The following is a 25,119-nucleotide window of genomic DNA, read 5'->3' on the forward strand; positions in this document are numbered from 1 at the left end:
CTAGTGTCCTAATTTTGATGCTCCATTATTCTCTGATATTTTATTATATTAAAGGGGTTTAGTACATTATCTGTGTAAATCTCTGAAATGACAACAAATTATCAACTGAGCGACAGAAGACAAGAAATCTATTTCTTGATTTAATTCTCTTTATTTTTAGAGGGCTCATGGAGATTTCATTAACTACACGAATTCTAATAGAACAGCAAGGCTGAAACATCATTAATTTTAAATACAGAGTTGGCTGCTATGCCTTTTTCAGCAGCAGAAGCTTTCTATGCTATTAAGTACACTGGCACTTTGATGCAAAGGGAAAAGAAAGCATCTATGTCTAATAGATGGATCAGGGTAGTTGAAGTTTACTTTCCTTATTTTTGATAGCTGCTGTCAGATAGACATTAGTACTGATTTTTTCAAATGTGTCATAGCCACATCCTGGTTTATAATCTAAATGTCTTTCAACTGACATGATCTTAGGTTTCTTGTTATCTTTAAATATATAGGTATTTGTTAATATTGTTCATTCCAGTTCTATTTCTTGGCAAGAAAATCTTACAAGCCAGTTCTTCCTTTCAAAATTATTTACTTTCCTCTCTCCTTTGTTTTAAATCAGTTATTGTTAAGTTTTACACTTTTTTTTTTGTACTGAAGAATAAACGCATTACTCCAATCTACCTTCTACATCCTCCTTCATGATTTATATATATATTTTTAATTACACTTTCTCCTAAGTGCTTCCCAATTATTCAAGCCCAATTCCAATTTCCTTCCTTCTGCTTTATCAGCATGGCGTCCAAAGAAATAAGATTACTTCATGAGACTGCTGATGAATGAATTCTGATTTACATTGAACACAGGGAAACAAAAAGCAATTTTCATATGACGTATTTTGAACATCAAAAGGCTGTTTATGACAGAATTTCCAGTCTTACTTATGAAATAATGAAAAGCAGCAGCCTATCTTGAATAAATGGGTTCCTAAAAATCTGAATCAAGACTGCAATCAACTTGATGCTTCTGTCAGGCAAGAAGAGAAATTTCAACCTCAAATTCACCTTGGGTCCTGTGGCTACTCAGACATAATGAATGGTTTGGTGCTGTGGTAGGGTTTTTTTGTTTGTTTGTTTCTTGTTTTGGTTTTTTGTTTGTTTGGTAGTGGTGGGTTTTTAAAATTTTTCTAGGGGGTGGCACATCTGGTTGGTTGGGTTTTTTTAACAACTGTATCCCAATATCTGATCGTGGAAGTCATTTGGGAAACAATTGTATCATATTAGCAAGTAATTCCAAGTTTACTTTGGGAACCTTCATAAGACTCAAGATCTTTAAATGAAAACTGTAAATGAAGCTCTTCAATGAAGAGTGTTCTTCATCCAAGGTGTTAAATTTAAAATCTAATACCACTCTCTTTTCCCTAAAGCAAGGCTGCACGATTAAATTATTTGCTGGCTGAAAACTGACAACAAAGCTCTGGAAACAGAAAGCATCATATACTAAAAAGCACAAGAAACTGCAAGGATAAAAATATAGAAAGATTACAAAAAGATAGCATTTTCAATGTCCAGTTTTTGACATGGGGCTTTGGTAGTGCAGCATTTCCTTAAAGTCTGAGCCATGAGACCTTAACCACATCACAATACAAGGTACTTGCACTGGTTGCAATCTTCTGAAAACTGCTTTTAACTGCTAGTGGTACAACAACAAATGTCTTTCCTCCTGCTTTACATCATCATATTTTTCAACTTGATAGTTAATTCTTTTTGGCATTGTCATACTGTAGTATATGCTGCACATACTGAAATGTGCTTTTGGTTCAATGCCCACTGCTTTACGAAGCAGTGTGTGCCTGTAGTACGACTATACTTCACCTTGGCAGAACTGTTCCTACAGTTCTCAGAATGCAGGTTTTCAGGCCTATTTTCATCCTTCTCAGCAATTACATGTTACTGTTCTGCACAAGGCTATTCTTCTGTCTTCCAATAATAAACTTTTTTCCCAGATGATCAAATTTATAATGACCCTATACCACTGCTGGCCTTGCCAGTAAGCTCACAACTATTACCTAGAACTGGAGCTAACTTGTTACAACATGGAGAGAATTTAACTCTCACAGGGTAGTGGGGGTGGACAGAGAGCACGGCCAAATTGTCAAACTAGGCAACAATTCAGACAAGTTAGAAATAAATTGAATATACAGAGGTGTTTTACAAATAGCAACAGTCTTACATGTTCAGCACAGCAAAAGGCAAGAATGAAATGAAGACATAAGGATTAATAATAACATTTATAAGGCTATTTTCCCAGTGAGACCAGATGAAAGTCAGTCCCCCAACACTTAAGTATCTGTGTGTGACTCTGCTACTGCACAAGTTCTAATAAGAAACCGAGTCACTGGTAACCTTTAAAAAGAAAAGGAAAAGACAACTTCAGAAAGGCATTTCATCCATTAGTAATGAATCCTGACAAAGTGAATTTTAGAATGCCAAACGTTACTGAAAAAACAATTTAGCATCTTTGAAATGCTTGCTGTGCTAGAAGCCTATTTTATTCTTCCTAGGGAATATTTCACATCTGCAGTGCAATTATAGTAAGTATGAATCATCCCTCCAACACCCATTTCAATGTCAAGCTGTACTGTAACTAAGACTTTGGAAGTTTATAGAAAACTCCATTACAGCTTAAATTCAAACTGAGTCAACCATTTCCCAAACCGTGCATTATTCATTGCATATCAGTTACTTGCCAAATATGTTATGCTCTTCAAATTTATGAAGTTGTTCATTTGAAGATCATTCAGTCTGCCAGGAGTAGCAATAACAATATCCACACCTTTGGTAACCATGTCTATCTGTCCTTTTCGGTCCCCACCACCATAGACGCAAATACTGTAAAATAAAACGTTTTACAGAAGTAGTGTATTACATTTCAGCTAAAGTCAATCCTTTTCAAATAAATGCCACCATGTTGTTTTAAAAGTATCACTTGGTATTAACAAGAAAAAGGAATACAGCATGACTGACAGTATCCCAGTAATCAATAAAATTAATACTGAATGACACTCCCTCAACAGCTCAGCAATAGTTTTCTGCTGAAACTGCAGTGGAAGTGATTGTGAAAGGAAGATAGTTCAACTACGTTTTGGGTTGTTCCGAAAATATTTACACAAAAAATAGATGAATGTATGAAAGGATGGATGATTTTCCAAACAGTACCATCAAAAGTCAGTTGTTTTGCTGTTGGGGTGACTGTAACACTTACTCAGAATGCTACACAAAGTTAACAGAGATCCCTACAAGTAAGTTTCAGAGTACACTAATGTCTGCTTAATTGCTTAAATGAAGATCTACACTTCCCAGGCTTGTGGATGAAACACACAAGCAGCTGATACACTAGAGAATTAGGCTTTTACCAGAAGAACCACAAAAAGGCTAGAAAAATGGGCTGATGAAAATACCATAAAGCTTAACGAAAGCAAAGATAGGGATGGAATTACCCCATGACTCAGGGTCAACCTTCTAGAAGATGGCCTTGCGGAGAAGACTCTGGTGGGCAAGAACCTGAACATTATTCAGCAGCGTAATCTCACAGAAAAGAAAGCCAGGCATGTTCTATGGAGAAGGTATCAATAGGCAGCATAAAAATAACATTGGGTCATTACAGGATGAGGATGGTCACCTCACAAACAGGGACAAAGACACGGCAGAGCTGTTTAATGCATTCTTTGATGCTTGCCTTCAGTATACACGATGCACCAAGGGGATTTCAGTGCCCTGAGCTGGAGAACCATGACTGCGAGAATAATCCACTCCTAGCTGAGCCACAAATTATGCAGGATCTGCTGCTCCAGCTGGATTCCTACAGATCGATGGGGCATGATGGGATTTGTACAAGAATCCTCAAAGAGCTGGCTGATGCCATTGTGAAGCCTCCCTCAGTGATTTTTGAGCAGTCTTTGGAATCCAGAAAGGTCCCAGCTGACTGGAAGCTGGTGAACATTGTTTTGATTTTCAAGGATCCCAGCCTGTTAGTCTCACTTCAGTGCCTGATAAATTTATGGAGAGGATTATTCTGGAAGGTATTGACAAACACCTGCAAGATAATGTAGTCAGTGGCCACAGCCAGCACAGCTCCATGAGGGTGAAGTTCTGCTTGTCAAGCCTGACTTCCTTTTATGACAAGGTAACCTACCAAGATGCTCAAGGGAAGCCAGCTGATGCAACCTTTTTGGATTTCAGTAAAGCTTTCAATACTCTCACAGTATCCATCTGGACAAAATGTCCAGTATTCAGCTGATAAACACATCATGTGATGTGTGGGCAATTGGTTCACAGGTCAGGCACAAAGGGTTAGAGTGAATGGGGTGACATTGGACTGGTGACCTGTCACTAAAAGGGTCCCACAGGACTCCATCCTCAGCTGTGTTCTTGAACAGCTTCACAAATGACTTGAAGGCAGGACTGGAAGAGATACTAAGCAAGTTCACAGATGAAACTGGGAGGAGCTGTTGGCTCCCTCAAAGGTAGGGAGGCCCTGCAGGGAGACCTCCACAAATCAGAGGACTGGGGAATCACCAACCACATGAAGTTAAACAAGGGAAAGTGCTGGATTCTGCACCTGGGATGGGACAACCCTGGATGTACAGACAGACTGGGAAATGAGATGCTGGAAAGCAGTGCCATGGAAAGGGACCTGGGGGTCCTGATCGATGGCAAGGTGAACATGAGTCAGCAGTGCCCTGGCAGCCAGGAGGGCCAACCCTGTCCTGGGGGGCATCAGGCACAGCATCGCCAGCCGGGCAAGGGAGGGGATTGTCCTGCTCTGCTCTGCACTGGGGCTGCCTCACCTCGAGTGCTGGGGGCAGTTTTGGATGCCACAATGTTAGAAAGACATTAAACTGTTAGAGAGTGTCCAAAGGAGGGCAACAAAGATGGTGAAGGGCCTTGAGGGGAAGCCGTGTGAGGAGCAGCTGAGGGCACTTGGTCTGTTCAGCCTGGAGAAGAGGAGACTGAGGGGAGTCCTCACTGCAGTTACAACTTCCTCATGAGGGGAAGAGGAGGGACAGACACAGCTCTCTTCTCTCTGGTGACCAGTGACAGGACCTGAGGGAATGGCCTGAAGTTGTGTCAGGGGAGGTTTAGGCTGGATATTAGAGAAAGGTTCTTCACCCAGAGGGTGTTTGGGCACTGAACAGGCTCCCCAGGGAAGTGGTCACAGCACAAAGCCTGTCAGGGTTAAGTGTTTGGACAATGCTCTCAGGCACATTCGTGTGACTCTTGGGGATATCCCATGCAGGGCTAAGAGCTGGACTTGATGACCTTTGTCCCTTTCAACTCAGCATATTCTGTGTGATTCTTCTCAGCTGTCAACATAGAAGGGAAAGAAACAGAAAAGCTACAATAAAGAGAATTCCAAGTGTACAAGAAATAGATCTTGACCATGAGATTAGTCAAAACAGACATTCTGAAAATTGGGAAAATAGAAACTCTGCATTTACTACTATCCCCTCCTCTCTTAAATGTAATTACTGTAGTAGGTGAATTAAGTCACAACTGGTAGGAGAAAAAAATATTACGTAACAAGCCAGTGAGAAGAAAGACTACCTTTTAATTCCTTTGTATGCATACTTTGAACACTCTGCCTCTACCTGAAGTGCCAGTTCTCGAGTGGGAGCAAGGACTAACATTCCAGGCCCCTCACGCTGATCTTTGGATCTGCAACAAAGCATATTTAGAATGTTGGTATAAAAGGACAGGCAAAGTCCATCACACTTGACACTGAACATTTTTACACTGTTCTAAACTTCCTCTGTACACTGCTGCTAATGGAATCTATGGTAACAAAACTGGTATTTTTTCCATCAGATTTATAATTTTTTTCCCAATACATGATTTTTATCTTCATTCGTAGAAAATCATCTCAGGGTGCAGGAGGAAGTAAGTGCAGGGGGAAGAATGCACAGCTAAACAAATCAGACCCGTGAGCAGTCCTTACATTGGTTGTGAAGTCAAGTGAATGAATCCAGGCATTAAGTATGCTAATGTCTTCCCAGTACCAGTCTGTGCTATACCAATAAGATCAATTCCTTGGAGTATGATCGGCCAAGCCTGGGACTAACATAAAACAACAAATACTTAAATGTACTTTTCATTTTTCTCTTAAGCTTCAGTTAAAGAGTCATCAAAATTGAAGACATACCTGAATTGGCGTAGGCTTTTGAAAACCAACTTTTCTTATATTAGCCATAATATCAGGATAATGCTCAAATACATCTTCAAATTTACAAACAGGATTTGGAATACTGCGCTTTTCACCTTCTTTTAAGTCATCACAAGTTATATCATTATTTTCTTTCCTGTATAGAGTTGAAGTAGTGCAATTGTTTTAAAGTCTCATTAGCTGAAAAAGTACAGCTAACACAAAACACTGTGTTTCTTAACTTTTTTAAACTCCTGGAACAAGAAAAAACAAGTTCAGGCTCTTGAATGGGACTGAATTAGTCTTCTAACTTTCTTGATAGCCTTATTATAGGAACATGTCTCCCAGAGGTATCTATTACCATTCTTTCTTAAGAATGACTAATTTGAAGTTATACATGGTTATTAACATGAACTGCAGTCCTGTCATATCAGGCTACAATTATACTCTATTACAAATTAACTAGGTGTGACAAGTTTTAAACCCAAAGACAACTCAGAACTCAAGAGGAATGGCTTAAACTTATCAGTCAGAATTCTATATTCTGACAAAAACCTTCCCCAACTGTTTTCAGAGAAGCTCCCTGGGTACTCTAGAGAATAAAAACAGAACAATTTTGGGAAAAGAACATGACCAGTAAGACAAGCTCCAAAACCAGCCCTGGAGCAACCAATCCCTAAAAGCAGGCAAAACCCAAATCACAACACAAATAAAAGACGACATTAAAAACTGGTGTTCCAACGCTTCCCCCAGTTCAGAGCTACTGATATGCTGTCCTAGTTTGGGCCAAGGGCAGAGTTAATTTTCTTGCAGTGGCAGTGAGAGGAGCTTGGAGCCATGTGGACATACCTATGTTGTTAACTCTATACCACCCAAATCATCATTAGGGGGTGGAAAGGTTTTTCACTTTCCAGGAGAAAGCAGGTGTGGTTTCCTGTGGAAGAAAAAGGCAATGTGTGGACCCTCCATGGCCATTTTGTGCCTTTTTCTGGGGGAGCAAATGGTAAATGGAGCGGTGAGGTGGTGTGGATGGTCCAACCAGAGGGCTTGGCATCGTTTGTTATCTCAGGCTTGGGGAAAAAAACATGGGTATGGACTGTTTCATCCAGCATTTTCTCCTTTGTCTCGGGAGCCGTGTGGTGCCAGCTGTGGCAGTGTCATGTCGGTCAGACTTCCATGAGCATGTTGCATGTAATCCCCTTCTTTTATACAATGTTGTTACTAGTGTTGTTGCTGTTTGTTTTTCTTATCGCACTGCTGTTTTCCAGTAAATTCTTATCTCAACCCATAATCTCTGCCTTTTGTCCCTCTCTCACCAGAGGGGATGAGGGAAGGGGAGTGGCTGCTTAGAACTTAATCTCCATCTGGTTTTAAACCATGACATATGCATAAGCATATTGATTTCAGTCCTGTACTCCTCTGAAGATTCCCTTCAGTAAAAAGCTTTTCTTCAAGTGGGGTGGAAGCTAGGAAAAGAATGGGCAATTCAACTTCCCCATATGTTTACAGAATTATTTCTTTCAATTGCTGCCTTTTTTTCCTTAAAGCGAACCAATTAGATGAAGTAGAAAAAAAAAATTCCTTTATCACACAAGTGCTACTCCTCAGTACATATTTTTAACCTACAAGAACAACGTTCTGTAATTTTCACTAGCTCTAACAATAACACATCCATATACCTCAAGGAAAAAGGTGAAAACAGCTGGAAACAATACCATGTTTTGGTCACTGTGGCAAAGTTTCTCTGGCATGCAAAGAAAAAAAAGGCATCTCGCAGAAAGAAAGTAATAAAAAGCTAACAAATAATGCTCACTAATTTCATTAGAATTACTGAAGGGAGCTGAAACGATTACCAAGGCCTGAACAACATCACTTGAAAACAGATGATCTGTTTTCCCAGCAAAGTATTCACATAGGCCATTGGGTAAAAATGAATGGGTACAGTTAACTGAAGCAGGTACTCACCAGGATGCGCTTGTAAAGACAAGACAGACAGAAAGGAAGACAACAGTAACAGAAGTTGGAATTTGGTTTGAAGATGGTTTTGACTAAAAAAATGCACACAAAAAAATTGCAGCCAAGAGGTAGTCAACTTGTGAACAATCCTATTTGGAAGGACCTAGAAAATGTACATACTGTCTCATAAAAGGCAAAGAAACAGCCAAAAGTCAGTGAACTGTCTTGAATGTTTTCTGTTCTGAAATTCAACTAGATCAAACACTTTTAAAGAAGCAGAAAACCCCTAAAGTTAATTTTCCAGACAACTAATAGCATCTCATCTGCTAGTTGTTTCATTCCCAAAAAAGAGTTCTTAAGAAGATTAAGTTACTACAAGACCCCAGCATTAATGCCTCTGTCTCAGTATTTCATCTCCCACATTCCAGGCTTTATACCTTAACAGTAATTTTTGCCAAGCAGATGATTCCCTAAAGAAATTATCTTACCGCCACAGTTCCACTTCTTCTTGTGACATAGATGCAGTCCTGGATGATTCTTTGTAGAAGTTTTTCTTAATTGGAGGCAAGCCTTAAATAATCAGAAAAATTCAACTTGAATCAGCAAGAAATAATAGAGTCAGTGTAAGTCTACTAAAGCTTAAGATGCAAAGCCCAGAACCCAGACAGTGCCTTGAGTGAGGAAACTAGCTGGAAGTGATGGAAGACCATTGCTCACATAAAATGATGCAGGCTGAAACAAATACTTCAGTATCCGTGGAAAATACTCTTCCCCATATTTCAAGTTCTAAAGTAATTTCTACTAACATATATAGTATTATATTTAACAATTCTCAGTTGTTTTTTTTCCTGTGGCCACATACAAAATGACACCATTTTCAAAGGGTGACATTCAAAATACCACTTGAGTAGCAGGTTGAAGACAGATTACCATCTTGGCACAGTAATCAGTGTCCTCCAGGACCATGCTGAGAAATGCCAACAAGGTCAGCTCACTGCAAATACATCACTAATTTGGGCTCTGAAAGATTCAGTCATCTCAAAGCAGGTATTAGAAATGTTTAAGCATTCCAACAGATTTACCACACAAAGACAAGTATAATACAATCAAAATTGTAAAACTAACCTGCCCATTTCATAGCTTCATATTTGGCCCTGTTTTCTCGAAGAGAGGCCCAGTTAATCACTGATTTCTTTGGGTTATTTTCAGGCTTGATAATGTCCAAGGTTTTTCCTGAAGAGTTAGTAACAAAATGCTGTTGTTTGATGGAACAAACCATGGGGAGAAATCTCCCCTCAAAACAAACACATTTTTTCTATTGCAAGGCCTCATAAATTTTGAGCAGATATGAAACATAGAAGTGGAAAATTCTTTCCGAGGTTTCTGCCCTGAAACAGTGCTAAAACCTGTACAAATTCAGTTTTAATAACAAAAGGGAAACATTTCAACATCTTTAGCTGCTTAAAGAAAGTAGGTTATGAAATGCTTCTCCTCCAGCTATAAATTAGCCTTGTTGTGCAGCAAGTTTTTGAAAAACTTGTGAGACCAGCAGATGATATGCAGACAGAAAGCTTTCATTTCAACAGCTACAAGAGCAAAGCTTACTTCTAAAGCATCCAACACCACAATAAAGTCTCAGTCTAGTTATATTCTATACTTCTTTTTTCATGAGGTTAACACTTCCTAAGTAAGTTTTACACTCAAGATATAAAGAGCAACACAACTCTGTGGAAAATTAGTGGAAAAGCAGGGAACATAGGGAAAGCACTGTCACAAATACTAAGGAAGTGTTATATATTTCTAGTCTCTTGAAACATACTCATCCACCCCCTGGGACACTTCTAAAAATGAAACACACAACTACTCCAATCCTTATTCTAATGCTGGAACATAAATCCTGGATCCCTTCTTCCTCATCAGTGCCTCAGATCAACAATTGTGGATGGCATTTGCCTGTGCAAAGAATTGTTGGGGGCACATACAAGACCTACCAATAACAAAAGCAGCATTCATACATACAAACAATATTTCTATATCCATGTAACAAAGTTACCACACAAAAGCCTAGTAAAGCCAGGCATGAAGTACAATATCAAATCTTAAAACATTAACTTCCCATGAATATAGTAGGAAGTCAGCATAGTCCATGCTATGATCAGGACTTTACAGACTATCTTTAGAAAAGTTTACTGAACTGTAATACTCCACAGATACTAAACTTACACTAGAGCCAATACTGGTATTTTGGAAGAATCAGACTTGAAAGAAACCAAGGTGGTATAACATCCTGCATACATGAAATTGTTGAAAACACACAGGAACAGATTTTCACAGAAGCCTGGCAGTTTGGGGGGAAGGGGGAAACTGTCCATAGTTGAAAAAGGAGGATACCTTGGTATTTCTGTTTTAAGGAGATGCCATTGCCCAAGAACAAGGTTAAAGTTAATTCACTCTGTAAAATACTAACAATATAAAAACAGTCCAGCAAACTACCAAATATATGGAAAGGCAATCCATAATATTTTTTCCCCCAAACCCACATTTCTTACCTTTCTCTGTTCCACCTCTAATGTAGTTTTGTCCAGAACTTGTAACAACATTGTCAATCAACATCTTGGCTTTGTTTTGCTCATCGATGCTGCCAAAAATCTTTACTTCAGCTTCATAGGTTCCTCTTATAACCTAGGTTCAAAAACATCACTGAAGTTTCTTTCATACTGCAAAGACAAGCATTATGCAAGAACACAAACTGAACACCATTTTTCACCCTTTTTCTTTCCGAAATTTAACTTGATCTATGAAAAGGCCCTTTAATGCTTTTTCTAAAAGAAAAGGAAATAAATGCAAACTTAAGGAAAAAAAAAATCAATAACCTTTTCTTATTTTCACATAACATCCAAGCTGCACCCTCAATTCCACTTCCTTTTGACAAATTCTAAAACAGTAGCATTATTACAGCTATTTTAACACCCTTCAACTTCCTCCAACTGGTTTACACAGAAACAAAACCAAGTATGTTCCCAAGCCCATGTCTTGACAACATACAGCACATGATACCTTTATCCTGGAACCCGAAGAATCCTCAAGTTCTTTAATTTTAGTTCCACCCCGACCTGTTATAAAGATTCACAGCAGGGATTACAGAGATCCAGGACAAACTGCCCAAACCCACACATTAAGTGTTTCATTTGTGACTGAACCCCAAGACCTTCACACGAGTGCGTGTATCTAGAAATAAAAGAACTTGTGACACCAAATCGTTGGAGACTGTAGGCAACTCTTTTGTCAGTTAACCAAATGCAAGGCTTGTGTGTAGAGGAATGCCCTTCAGTGGAAGAGATGGAGGAGTAAAACTAGATCAAGAGACTGTCACCCTTACTCCATGTGACTAGAGAGGGGCTTCGGACCACTTGCACACTGCTGGCCTTGAGAAACAGACGTCAACTCATTCACTTTAGGGAGGAAAAGTTTCCCTAGAGAGAGAAACTCTGCTAAAGCACGCTGCCATGCCCAGGTGGAGAGAGGTGCACGGGAGCTGCAAGGGGCCCTTCTACGGCCAGACTGACGGAAGGCAGGGATGCACTCCCTCAGGACACTGGGGGCGGCCGTCTCCTCCCCTCCTCCCCACCCCCTCACCTCAGGGTGCACCCGTCATTACCTATGAGAGCCCCGACCAGGGCGCTATCGAGGTGGAAGCAGAGCGGCGCCCCAGAGTACTGAGCCTGGCCGGCCGCAGCTCGGGGCGCCCGCTGGCGCGCCGCCCGCCTCGGGCCGCCGGAGCCTTCAGCGCCTCGCGGCTCCCACTCTTCCCCTCCAGGACTCCCCGCGCTCTTCCCCCGTCGCCCGACGGCCTCCACGGAGGCGCGGCCCCAAGAAGGGGTGCTGGGAGACCAGCACAGCCGCCCGGCAGCAGCAGCGGCGGCCCGCGGCCAGTCCGGCGCGCCGAGCTCCTCGTCGCTGCTGGCGTCCCAGTCGGACATGGCGACCGCACCCCGCTCCACCGCCCACGCGGAGGGACTTTGCGCCTCTCGAGCCCGGGGGGCGCTGATTGGCCGGGGCGGGCCGCTCTCTGAGCTGTGATTGGCTGGCTCCGCACGGGGGCGGAGGCTCTATGGCTGCCCCCCCCCCCCCGCTATTATAACGGAATCACGGAACCGATTGGGTTGGAAAAGGTCTCTGGGATTATCGGGTCCAGCCTATGGCCGAACACCGCCTTGTCAAAGGGAACGTGGCACTCAGTGCCACGTCCAGTCTTTCCTTAAGCACCTCCAGCAGGGTGACTCCCCCACCTCCCTAGGCAGCCCATTCCAATGCCCAATCACCCTTTCTGTGAAGAACTTATTCCTAATGTGCAACTTAAACCGACCCTGGCACACTTTGACTTCTTATCCTGTCACCGGTTGCCTGCGAGAAAAGGCCGACCCCCACCTGGTTACAACTCCTGTCAGGAGGCAGTTGTAGAGAAAGATAAAGCCCACAACCCCCCCCCCCCCCCCTCCCGCCCTCCTTTTCCCCAGGATGAGCAACTCCAACTCAGCTGCTCCTCACAGGACTTGTCCTCCAGACCCTTCACTAGCCTTGTTGCCCTTCTCTGGACATGCTCCAGCCCCTCAATGTCCTTCCTGCAGTGAGGGGCCCAGAACTGGAGAGAGGACTTGAGGTGTGGCCTCACCATGCTGAGTTCAGAGGGAGAATCACTGCCCTGGTCCTGCTGGCCACACTGGTGCTGATATTTTCTGATTTTCCTCTCTCTCTGCTCCTCTGCCAGCACAGGGCAGCCCTGGGTGGGCTTAGCTGAGGAGGAGGAGGCAGCGGGGGCAAGAGCATGGTTGAGAACATGTGGGAAGCCCCCGAAGTCTGTAGGGTGGAGGGGGAAGGCAGGCAGCCTCAGGGGAGGCAAGGGAGTGAGGGTGGCAATGTGTAATTTTGCCAGGTACCCAGGCTGCTGTCATGCTGATACATTGCAGCCTGATTTTTTTTTAAGTGAAGTCATAATATTTAATCTCAAGTGAAGCCTTAATGATACTTTAATGAAGCTTTTATGTTCAGTATAACTCAATGTACTAAAGCTGATACAATACTGGAAACAGAATCACAGAATGGCTGAGCTTGAAGGGGCCTCTGGAGGCCATTTGGTCCAACTCCTCTGCTCAAGTAGGGCCTCTAAGAGCCAGTTGCCAAGGTGACTTGTGACTTTCTCCAAGGATGGAGATTGCACAACCTCCCTGAGTAAACTGTGCCAGTACTTGCTCACCATCATAGTGAAAGAGATAGAGAAAACCAAATTAAAACAAAAAAGAGCTAACATACCCCATGCTCCTTCAATTACATTAAAAAAAAATTGCTAAATGGCTAAATTACCCTTTTAGGCAGGGTCCTGTATTCTTATGGTACAGAGCTGAACAGGGAGCATTTATGTATGAGTCTTTATGGGTACACATTACCACCTGCGCCTGGTCGTGGCAATCTGCCAGGTAACCAAACAGGAAGAACTACTCTCTGCTGTCTTCTGACCCTTCCCTAATAGCTCTGTGCGCAAAGGAAGCAAGGCTGCCTGGTTTAATACAAGACGAGAATATGTACATTTGCTTCTTTTCCTGTCCTGTGTTTATTCTTAGCCAGAGCCTGCTAATATTCATATACCCTGTGTGTACAAGTGGCTGACATTGAAAACCTCCCTTTCTGGCAACCGCAGCTTTAAATTCAGTATCTTAAGATAATGTTCATCAGAGAGGTTGGGGATCACCTGCACATGGAGATATCTGTGTCTCCATAGAGGCACTGACTTCACCCGAAGAACAGGCTCTCTGTATTTAGTATTTTACACTCAAATACTGAAGCTTATCTTCAGCCAGGCTGCAGGAACAGCAGAGTGGAGAAAGTAGGCGTGTTGCGAATGTTTCAGTTTTGGTCCAGTAACATTCTACAGCAACTTTCATGGTCAAATGCAGAAGAAGCGGCTTCTCCTAGGCCTCAAGTTAAACTGAGATGAGAGATGTGCCTTCCATGAGAAATCCTGCTCCCCACACAGGACCCCGATTGCCAATCCTGAATCCATTGCCATTTATCTAACAGAGAAGGCGACAATAACTTCCAAGTTCATTTTCATAGAGGTGCTGCAACATTAAGTAAACTGCTGTAAACAGTTACCAGAAACTGAACATGTCAGACCGGTTTCTGCACATTTTATTCTAATAAACTTCCTTTGTGATGTTTTTGGTCCACTTAATAAAAAATTACAAAACTTCAAAAGGAAAACAATGAGCAAGCTTAATTGTTTTTTCTTGCCTGATACGTGATCACACCATACAGTCTTTTATGTAAAGAAAAAACCCAGTAGTCATGGTACTTTTCAAGTCATTTTTATTAACAACAATATGGATTCAACTTTGTCAAGAATTTACAATTAACATTGTAATGTACTGGCTAATGTTGCAGTGTCAGTGGAAGCAGCCATCGTAATTTCTAAGCCTGCTATGAAACTTTCTTTTTGTCTTTCAAAGAAGTCAAAAACGCTTCCAATAGCAGATGATATTAGATATGTCTGGAATTGTCCTGTGTGTGACCACAGCTGAATGAATGCATCCAGATGAATGGACAGGAAAATATTACATGCTTCCACTGACGTTGCAGGGGACAAGTCTTATTTCAAAAACTTATTAATCTTTTTAGACAGTGACAGCACTTTGTGTGATGTTGTAATCCATTTGAGTAAAGTCAATTAACACACTTGGAAAAAAAATGTGAAGCGGAAATACCTGGGACAAATTCTTTTCTGACCTGTATTTCATTCAAACCTAGTGAATCCAAAAGGATTGCATGACATATGAGTCAGGATAAAAGTTGGCCCAGAGAGGCAAATGTACCCATTTCTGGTACAGGTGGTTCAGTTCCTGTATGGTCAGTGGAACTGAGCCTGATTATCCCAACAGAGGCTGAGCTTCACCCAGTTGGGCAGTGAATTCATTGAAGTCAGTGAAGCCATCCGAGGATGAATTTAGCCTCAGGTGTTTAAACCACTTTTTTCTCCATTCCTTTGCTGTTATATTTTCTTTTCCTGCTTACTCCTATTTTCTGAACATTTTAATTTTCTCTGTGCTTTTACAAAAATGTCCCTTCTCTCCTTCCCTTTTTATATCAGTACTTTGTGCGTTATTTTTTATATAGTCAATGTGACAAGGGTAAATTCAGCTAAGTATTAGTTTCCTCAGGAAATAACTGGAATATTACCATTTTCACTTCAAACAGATGCCCAACAAAATCAGGATTTGAATCTGAGTTCCCAATTCAAGAAAAATTCTTGAATTTCATAAAATGAGTGAATTCCTTAGAATTTTTGCTTGAGTAAGGATTGCAGGTCCCAATCCAGAAATACTACTGTACATCAGATGTTCTACTATACATCAGCAATTCAGCATGATTTGACTTATCACAGAAAAGCAGGTGAATTACTCATCACCATACTATAATGAGAGCAGTCACTCGTAGTAGGATTATCTCAAAAACATATGGAACAACTGTGGGCACTGTAAATAAAAGTGTATGATCTTTGCAATCTTGAACCCTAGGCTAAAACATCATATTCATATTTAAATAAAAAGTATAGATCATATGAGCCAGGAGCAAATACAAATTTTTGAACAAATAATAGTCACTGAAACTATTCTTTTCAGCTGTCTCTTCATTCAGGTAGAAGAACATGCTGACCAGAAAACAGTTATTTGGATAAGGCTTAATTCCTGAAGCTCTTACTTAATTTCAGCTTCTCTCTTCAAACAATTCTCAGGTGAATGGTAAATCAGAAAAAAAAAAAAAAATTGTTCTTTGTCTTGACTCATGAACAATTCTTATTAGTTTTCATGAGCTGGACTGTAATAAGGAGCTCAGGACAAGACTTGAAAAGCTGGACAGGCCCTTCTTTTGTGAAACTAATGAATGACTGTCAGTCATGACACTGTCTTTTAAAGAGAGAGCATAGAAACTCCTCATGAGGAAATACGAGTAAAGCTTATAAAAGTCCAAACAAACAATTCTTCCTCTTTAAAATTTCATATATTCACTACTCTTTCTATTTTCTATCAATATTATGTTAAAAAACCCTATATGATAAGACTTGCATCTACAAAAATAGTAATGGTGAGCATAAAAGAAAAAAAATTAGGATTTTAAACCTTAATTTGAAAAGATACGATCTTCTGGATTTATTAGTACTTTGTAAAGACATTAATATTTTCATACATAATTTATAGAACTCATTCTTTTGTGCACAAAATTGTATTAAATAAATTAACTTAAAGTTAGAAGGACTCAAGCATCTCATTTAAGGCAAAAATACCAAGTTTCCGTGAGATAAATTATCAGCAAACCCCAAGGCCCGTTTCTGTGCAGAATCAGAACAGGCAGGGCCATTGCTCAGTTCTCCCATCGACGCCTTCCGGGTGCAATGGGGGTGCAACCATCTGCTCCTGCAGATGAAGGTGGCAGAGTGGTGTCCAATTCATGATGCCTTGATTTTTCGGTCTTGTCAAGGAGGGGAAGGGAGTTTCACTATGGACACACAGTTGCCATGTGCCCAATCCCTTGCTCCTTAACTGAACCTAACTGCACATTTATGCTTAGGTCAGCAGGAGGCTTCAGATGAAAGGCAAGAAAGGCACCATAAACAGGAAAAAGGAAAAAATAGCCTAAAAAACAATTTTAAAATTCTAAATTTTCAATACTTTAAACTTATATATCTGTCTGAATAAACTGCAGACATTCAAATAATTTAATAATTAAATGAACTGAGATGTGGAAAAAAATGTATTTATCCTCACAAAATTGCTGTTGTAATCAGGCTTCTGTATGATCAGATTGCACATAGAAGAAAACAGGAAAGGCTGAATGTGGTGAATTATATGGCAAATCAGCGGTGAGGAAGTTGTGCTTCAAGGTGTCTTTCAGGATTTAACAACTGAAGTTTGCTCCGGCATAAGCCATGGAACACAGTGTACCATCCATGGACCCCGTATAATGACACAATATATACACTCTACAGTTTGCATGTACTTTCACATAATAAAGTTGTCATGTAACATCTAGGAATACTTCTGTTAAGCAAATGGAAGCAGAAGTTACAACAGTTTCATAGTAAACAGATCAGGTCCTTCACAATACAATCTACAGCATTTAGCCACGGTTAAGACTGGAGTGATGTTTGTGATGTACATAGCGAGTTCCCAGCGGGTCTGGGCCTGGAGAAAACACCACCCTGAGTGAGCTGGCACTGGCACATTCAGTATTCCTGCTGCTAGAGGGAAGCTGAGCCCAAGCTGGGTTGTCTACAAGCCTGTGGTGCAGGTGGGGTGTAAATCTGGCAGGAGGCAACATACGGAAACCTCATTCAGCTGGGAAGAGTGAAAGCCTGTTTAGGTGCTGCAAGGGTTCTCTCGGTGGCAAAGCCTTGCTGGGGATATGCAGGCATGCACTGACACTGCTCCTGCATCTCAGCAGAAGTGAAGTGAGGGTTAGAGTAAGAAAAAAAAGAGGATGTATCAGCAGGAATGCTCAGTCTGATGTAGGCTTTGAATTTGAAAATTTGGGTTTTAGCAGGAAGGAGTCTGAGAGTCCTGTGTTAGAAAGTTAACAAGAAATGACTGTAGATGGGACACAGTGTTTAGCTATAAGAAGAATGGGATCACTTTCCCTCTCGCCTCTTCTCCTTTTATTAAAAAAGCAACAAACCCTTGCCTTATTTTTTTTTTTTTTAGTTAAGGTGGTTTTCTCTACTACTATTTCAATTTCTGATTGCCTGCATGGCTTTTTTTTTTTTTTTGCTTTTTTTTTTTTTTTTTATTAACAATCATTATCTGTGAAAAAAAAATGTGACTTTTTCCTTCTTTACCTTTCTTGTTTTATTTTCTGGGTTGATTTGCCTTCCTGCCCATCTAAATCCATATTCTTATTTATTTATTTTCCCATTGACTGTGTTGTCTTTCTCTCCCCTGTTCTGTCCTCTTTAGTTTTACTCTGTATTTCAGTTCCTCATTTTCCCTTATTTTCCAGCCTTATGAAGTGCTGTTGTAGTATCAGGTTGGGACTGCAAGTAAAATTGCCAAAATTTTCACAAGAAGGAAATATTGCTTCTACAATAAAGGCAGTGCCTGCTTCCTTCCCTCACCTACTGCTGCCAAAATGGTTCAGATTCACAAGTCAGCTTCTCAATGAGACTTCTCAATGAAGAAGGAGAGATTCCCTTCAATCTTCAGTGCAGTCACCCATGTTGTCCACTTCTGAGGCCAGCCCCAATCCTTAAAATATAAAGCTTTTGTAACAAAATAGTTCTTGTTATAAAGAACAATGTGATAGTGGTGTGTCAGGTACTTCTGCCACAGCACTAAATCACCAAAAATCAGATATTAACATACTGTTCTTCAGAGCTAAAAATAACTGATTACTGATGAGCTAATGTGTGTATCTTGCAACTTGCAGTCATTTCTAACCCCATGTTTCTCATTTCCTTGGTACCTTGCTAGCAGCTGTAGATAATCTTTTTGTTGTAAACATAAACTATCATCTAAATCAGGACATTATATATATATATTCAATTAGTTCAGAAGCAAAGTGCTTTAAACCTTAAGATTTTTACTTCTGCCCCATAGAAACAGCACTAGGTCTAAATGCTCAAATTTTTGTTTTTTGATACATCCTGCAGCATTAGCTTTGTAGGCAACTCGTTATTTAAACCTACTGTACTACATGAAAGGCTGCCGTACTGTAGGTGTAAATTTGGATGTTAGCCATTGCTTAGACATGCATTTTCATGCAACTAGGAAATATGGGCTCATTCAACTGCTTTGCAGATTCATCCTGATTTTTGTGATTCTCTCGCTAAAAGGGCTTTCAAAACAGTTCATGCTATGATATGTATGACTAGAGGAATGACCCAGCCAATGAAGAAAGCCAGAAGTTATTTAAGTTTGACGTGGAGCAGATTGAGTGCTTCTGTACCATCCCCTGGCTTGCAGATGTTTTGAGATGATCTTGATATTCCAGTCCTTAGAGAGTCAGCAGAGAGAGTTGTTTCCACTAATGGGCGCGAGATGGCTTCTGTAGTCTCTGTCCCTGCCTCTGTCTCCAACTCTTCATCTGTTATAAATAATTTTGACTCCCTCCATTTGGAGTATACATCTTGGCTACCTCTGGAACCACTGGAGTCACTGCCAGCAATCTGTATATTCAGTTCTTCCGTTGGCTGTATAAGGTTTTGTACAGATAAAGATTTTCCTAAATCCATCTGCACCACAGGTTTAACTGAGAGCAAAGGTTCCCCTTCTGTATCCAGACTTTTTTTCCATGTGAGATCCTTTGATGCACTTGGCTGTGCAGCTTGTCCATTATCCTTTGATGCAACAAGGCAAGCGGTGACATTAGTAATATTTTCATGCGTGGTTACAGGAAGAATATGGACGGGCTCAGGCCTATTGATATGCTTCATCGATGAGAAAGGTGGTATTTGTAATGTTGTCGGAGTTGCTGGCTTAGTTGTCTGGTTTATTTGGTTTGATGTATTATTAGCTGTTGCAGGTCCATCATTTGGCACTTGTGTTGCTTGACTATGCATAGCTGGACTAAAAGCATAGTAAGCCTGAGTGCTAAATTCATTTGGTGTCAGTATAAGCTGTAGGCCACGAGGCAGATTGGCACTAGCTGATCTGGATACACATCCACTAAGTTGTGCAGAATTAGACAAATCTTTGCTGTCTGATGGACTCTGATAATCAGAAGTCTGCTCACACTCGAAAGCTGGCATTTGAAATGAAGCCAAAGTGAGCGCGGATGCAGATCCTTTTCGCAAAACTTGTTGATAAATATCTAATAGACAGTCCAGTTTTGACTCAATGGATTGTACCTGTATGAGAGGAGAAGGTCAACATTAGTGCCAAATATTAATTTAAAATATTTGGAACCCAAGAAAAGAGGAAAAATGTAACTGCTGAAGAGAAAAATGTAAGTAGCTTGATGTATGCTATTGACCCTTAAAAAAAGAATGTCAAAAGCCATGTACATTTTTTATAAGGAAGCAGAGAAAAGGGAAAAAAAGGTTAAGGTAATACAATTCGTATAATTTTTATTCCAACATATAAATGAAGCAGATATTAGAAAAAAAAATTTTACCTGTTCAGCTTTTGAAACTGGCAATAAAACACAGAAAAGGCATGAGTAATAATGCAAGACAAAGGAACACAGATAATCACTCTACCTGTTTCTCCACTTTGACTACCCGCCCTAACATACTGACGTCATCAGTTGTCTCATGCTCTGCAGGATTCTTTTCTCTGCTTCTTTTATCTGCTGTGATTTGTCCTTTCCCAAGAATTTGGTCAACGCTGTAAGAGAAACCAAAAGCTGTTGCAATTCCTGGAACTGGCATAGATATGGAAGTGTTTGCTATATTTATATGTTAAAAATTAAAATCACAGTACTTCAGAAAAGCATTCAAGGAAGAAGACAAACATAATTTTATTAATTAAGGGAAAAAAAAAAAAAAGGAGTGATTTTTGAGCATATTAGACTGCTTTTCTTTTTTGTTGGCACTAACCAGGAGCCAGAACTTAGCCATCATCTGGGAAAGCCAGGGCTAGGCTTGCTGAAAGGGGGAGAGAGGAAGTCACCTCTCCAGCAACTTGAAGTTGTGGAGAAACAGACATACCAGTGCCACTCCCAGCTCTCCCATCCTAACAACAGCATCCAGTCCTGGGAGAGTTGTCAGTTTTAAGCAGGAATCCCTAACCTTCACTGATAATGATAACTATGATGTAATGTTCTTTGTTTTGGTTTTTGTAATTACTATTGCTGGGAATCGATAACATAAAACCTACATAAACGCTGCATTACCTGTAGTTCTCAATTTCTTTTATATGAAAATAGGAAGTATGGGATGGGAAAGAGGCAGTTCTCAATGACTTCCTCACCCTTTTGGCAACATGCTGACTGAAGTCCTTTACAAATGGACTTTACTGATAAAGGATTACCATTTCTATTGTTCAGACTTCCATTTTCTGAGGACAATTTGGATACATGTGTTTTTTGCTTGGTTTTGCCCACAATTCAATTTGTGGCTCAGCTGTGTTCACAGAAAGAGAGGCCGCGTAACACAGAAATGTTAAACTTCGCCAATATACATTATGCAGCGAATGACATTAGCTGCTTATGCAGAGTGGGACTAATTCTTTCCTTACCGTGACTGAAGACTCTTAATCCTGCATAACATGTCTAGATGACCTGCTGAATACTGTTCAATGACATCTTTGACATCATATGGGCGAAGTGTTTCCTTAAACTTTCTCTTTGCAACATGAAATTTCATAATTCTGTGGGGGAAAAGCATTTTACAGGTTAATTTTCAACAGTTGTGGAACCATAGGTATATTTCACTGACAAAATTTGATAGCTCATTTGAGGTGTTTTCAATACAGCTTGTGCAGGTAAACTTTCACATGGTTGTTTTTCTAAGTACAAATGCACTGTAGCTATGCCTTTGAACTGTTGTTCGAGAGATCAGGTAACACTGTTTTAAAGACTGCAGAGTGTGTTTAGTATATCAGTATATACCTGTCTGACTTTTTTATGCTAGGTGCCTGATATGAAAGGTACTGAAGTACATGTCTGACTTAAAACTGGGATTAGTTTCACTGACTTGAGTGGGATATCATATAAGCTACATTTGTGCATAAGCTACTTCTCTTCTTGTTAGAGGAAAGATTTTTCTAATGAATCGATTACACAAACTTAAATAACAGTATTCTTTTTCTGGTGTTCATTTTAAGCTCCTTGCTCTCCCCTTTGTGAAAAAAAAAAATTATGCACCCAATTAATTTTTCATTGGTTTTTATTTTTTAATTAGCATTCAGGCCTAAATATTTGTTTTCAATTTATTTTGCTGACTTAAGATCAAATTTTGCAGGCCAAAGAGAAGTTTTCATGTTTGTTCCCAACTGGAATCTATGGGAATCATTGCTTAATTAGCATTCATGAGTTTTTCACTGCAGAATAGTAAGTTTCAGATAACAGTAAATATCCAAAATTAATGAATGGCATATGTGTTTTTATGTGAGACTTGCACAAGTTTCTGTGATATGTGATGTGAACATGTGATGTCCACTGAGTAGCTCTTCTTAGAATGCAAAGCTTGATATTAAATCGCAAATTTTAAACAATAAAAATGACAAATTTGGAAAGTGAATGACAGTGAGATGATTTTCCAGGTCAGCTGGTAGAGCCTGAAGTTGTCCTTGGTGTACATAAGAACTGGGAGAGAAGACAAGGGATCAGGTGTGTTAGCCATTCCGGCCTGTGCTGCAGAGCTTATGAATTCCCATTAGGGCCACACTGCTGATAATTTGCTATGTATTGCAATTGAAAAAGCAGAGACTGTAAATTGGTATCCTATTCCAAATGCCAGTATTCATGATAATATATTCTCTCTGTGTTTATTAAATGTATTTAGCAGCTGTAAGACAACAAATTATAATAAAAACCAAAGCATGGCTCACACTCTGATAAAAATAGATTAGTAATGTTTTAGTGGAATTTAGAAAAGCCATACTTCATGTAGTTAGGACAGACATTATGATAATAGGTATGTAGATTTGCATTGATAGCATATAGTGATCCTCTACTGATTTTTATGTCATACATAAATATTCTTACAGATAATGTCAACCTTTTCTCACAGTACTTAGCTTATTGATATTTCCCATTCTGGCAACTTTCAGTTAAAAATGAGATTGTCACTGGTGTAGAGCTTGAACTATGATTCTGATTATAGAAAATAAAAATGGAAAAGGCCTGTTAGAAGTCCATCAATTTGACAGTTCAGGACTGATCTCCATGCACTTTCAAATATATCAGATCATGGACTTTCCTCTTTTGCATTACCAGCTAATTCTACAGACCAATGGCTTTTGGCATCTTTTGTAATCTGGAAGCCTGTGAAGCTGTGATGAATGTGGGATGCAGATGTATTTTTTTTTTTTCTTTTAGCTGTCAAATTGTGCCAAGATGTTGGTTCTTAAGACCCTGACAACCTAATCTTCTGAATCTAGTTCTTTATTGAGGTTCCAAAAAATGAATAATGTAGCTGACATACAAGACAGTATAATAATTTTGTTGTTGTTATTATTATGTTTTGGTGGTCACAATTTTTTACTTCATGCATTTGATAAAGTGAAAAGATGAAACTCTATTAGAAAAGAAGAACCAGACTATTAATGGCATAGCTGGAGACAACTGAATTTACCACAACTGGGTGATTTTACAAGAGAAGAGACAGAAGACTAATTTGTATTAACAGCCATGGAAGCTTCTTAATCAGTTAGCACAGAACTGCTTTGCAGCTTTATAACACTTTTTTTTTGCTTATCAAGGCAGTTTGTTCATAATGTTCAGAAGTCAAACACAGAAGTCATCACAGCTATATCAGTGAGCTGTAACTATACTATTCCTGGTTTATGTATTAGCTCATGTGATTCCTTCTTCATTAACTACAGCAGGGTTTGGAACAGACCCATATTGCTTACTTATTTTTCTTCAAGTATGCAAAATTTTACATAAATTGTGCAAAAAAAATCAAACTATTATAAAAAAGCTGTAATTTTAAAAGCCTGCAAGGTAATTAAGAAAAAGAAAAACTGAATTCTTTCAGTGACGGAGGCTTGCAACTGCTTTGCAGTTACTAAATTTGGTTGAACCTCCATAGTTATTTATTGTCAGTTTAAAAACTTAATTGTCTTCCTATGTCTTGAAATCACTGTGTAATTAACTTTCTTTACTGTGGGGATGGTAAGGCTCTGGAATAGATTACCCAGGAAAGTTGTGGATGCCACATCCCTGGCAGTGTTCAAGGCCAGGCTGGATGGAGCTTTGAGTGAGTAACCTGCTCTCAAGACTCAAGCAACCTTGGAGCACCCAAGCGGGACGTGTCCCTGCCCATAGCAGGGTGGTTGGAACTAGATGATCTTTAAGGTCACTTTTACCCAAACCATTGTATGATTCCGTATGTTTGGACGCCCATCCTAACAGATTATGTAGAACTACCTCCACTGTGAGTTCCTGTGGGCTAAAATCAACGGGCTCAGTTATGCGGGCGCAGGCGGTGCCTATGCCTTCAAGACGGGGAGCACGAGCACCAAGTTACGCACCGCGCGCTGCTCGGAGCAGCAGCCCGAGCTCTGCCCGGCCCGGGCTGCCCTTCCCAGCCGCACCGGCAGGGGGCGAGCGAGGCCCGCCACAGCCCGAGCCGAGGCCCGGCAGCGGCGGCTGAGCGCGCCCGCCGACCCCTGAGAGCGGGGCCGTGCAGGCCCACGGCTCTTTCAAACATTGTTCGCGTGCTGGAAGCGCTGTGTGACATGGAGCAAGGTGGTATTTGGTAACTCAAGTCTAATGCGACAGACGATACGCGGTTGTAAACCCACCGATGCCGTAAGCACGACAGTGTTCTGGTAAGAATTAGTAATTAAAAAGTAGCTTGTTTCAGTGATACGTCCAAGGAAGAGCAGAAAAAAAGTCATCTGTTGAAGCAGACCAATATATAAAAGTGCTTTGTCTAGAATTAATGTCTAAACCACAGCTCCCACTAATCTTTATGTACCCTGATAATTTGTGGACATTTACAGGTCCAATACCAACTTTTGTCTTATTGACCCATAGCAGCCAAAAGCAGCACCCATTTAATTTATTTGTCCTCAGATGTGGGATCAGCATTACTCTAAAATTACAGTGGTTTTTGTACATGCAGGTTGCATATCTTCCCTGGCATTCACTGCATTTTAATTTGCATTATCAAACTGCCTTGATAAGCAAAAAAAAAGTGTTATAAAGCTATTTTGCTTGTCATTTAGTGCACTTTCCCGAGACTGGCACCAAGTTAGAACATCTCTAATCCTTTGTGCAACCCTGTCATACTCATGCCGTTATTTTTAAAGCTGTGCC

At 40.3% G+C, this 25,119-nt stretch overlaps 2 protein-coding genes across 3 annotated transcripts in view; both read right to left on the reverse strand.

Annotated features, from left to right (window-relative positions):
• LOC121672893 (probable ATP-dependent RNA helicase DDX43) overlaps nt 1–12,146 on the reverse strand; it is a 21,592-nt gene extending 9,446 nt beyond the window's left edge. The window contains exons 1-9 of one of the 2 annotated variants that reach the window (XM_042045798.1): nt 11,807–12,146; nt 11,206–11,261; nt 10,698–10,830; nt 9,274–9,381; nt 8,637–8,718; nt 6,193–6,349; nt 5,989–6,107; nt 5,598–5,708; nt 2,741–2,882 (exon numbers count right to left, since the gene is read on the reverse strand). In XM_042045798.1, the coding sequence (XP_041901732.1) occupies nt 2,741–2,882; nt 5,598–5,708; nt 5,989–6,107; nt 6,193–6,349; nt 8,637–8,718; nt 9,274–9,381; nt 10,698–10,830; nt 11,206–11,261; nt 11,807–12,128 (1,230 nt within the window). In that variant the 5' untranslated portion in view covers nt 12,129–12,146. Of the gene's footprint in view, nt 1–2,740; nt 2,883–5,597; nt 5,709–5,988; nt 6,108–6,192; nt 6,350–8,636; nt 8,719–9,273; nt 9,382–10,697; nt 10,831–11,021; nt 11,165–11,205; nt 11,262–11,806 lie in introns of those variants that run through there. The other variant, XM_042045799.1, reaches the window with a different exon arrangement.
• Nucleotides 12,147–14,494: 2,348 nt separating this feature from the next.
• The window catches only part of LOC121672892 (potassium voltage-gated channel subfamily KQT member 5-like), a 43,821-nt gene continuing 33,196 nt past the window's right edge, over nt 14,495–25,119 (reverse strand). Inside the window, exons 8-10 of the mRNA XM_042045797.1 lie at nt 21,369–21,500; nt 20,390–20,516; nt 14,495–20,038 (exon numbers count right to left, since the gene is read on the reverse strand). Coding sequence (XP_041901731.1) covers nt 19,097–20,038; nt 20,390–20,516; nt 21,369–21,500 — 1,201 coding nt within the window. The 3' untranslated portion in view covers nt 14,495–19,096. The remainder of the gene's footprint in view (nt 20,039–20,389; nt 20,517–21,368; nt 21,501–25,119) is intronic.

The sequence above is a fragment of the Corvus kubaryi genome, unplaced genomic scaffold (genome assembly GCF_017639235.1).
Source record: "Corvus kubaryi isolate FWS band 111438036 unplaced genomic scaffold, C.kubaryi_AGA036_p1.0 65029, whole genome shotgun sequence".
NCBI lineage: Eukaryota > Metazoa > Chordata > Aves > Passeriformes > Corvidae > Corvus > Corvus kubaryi.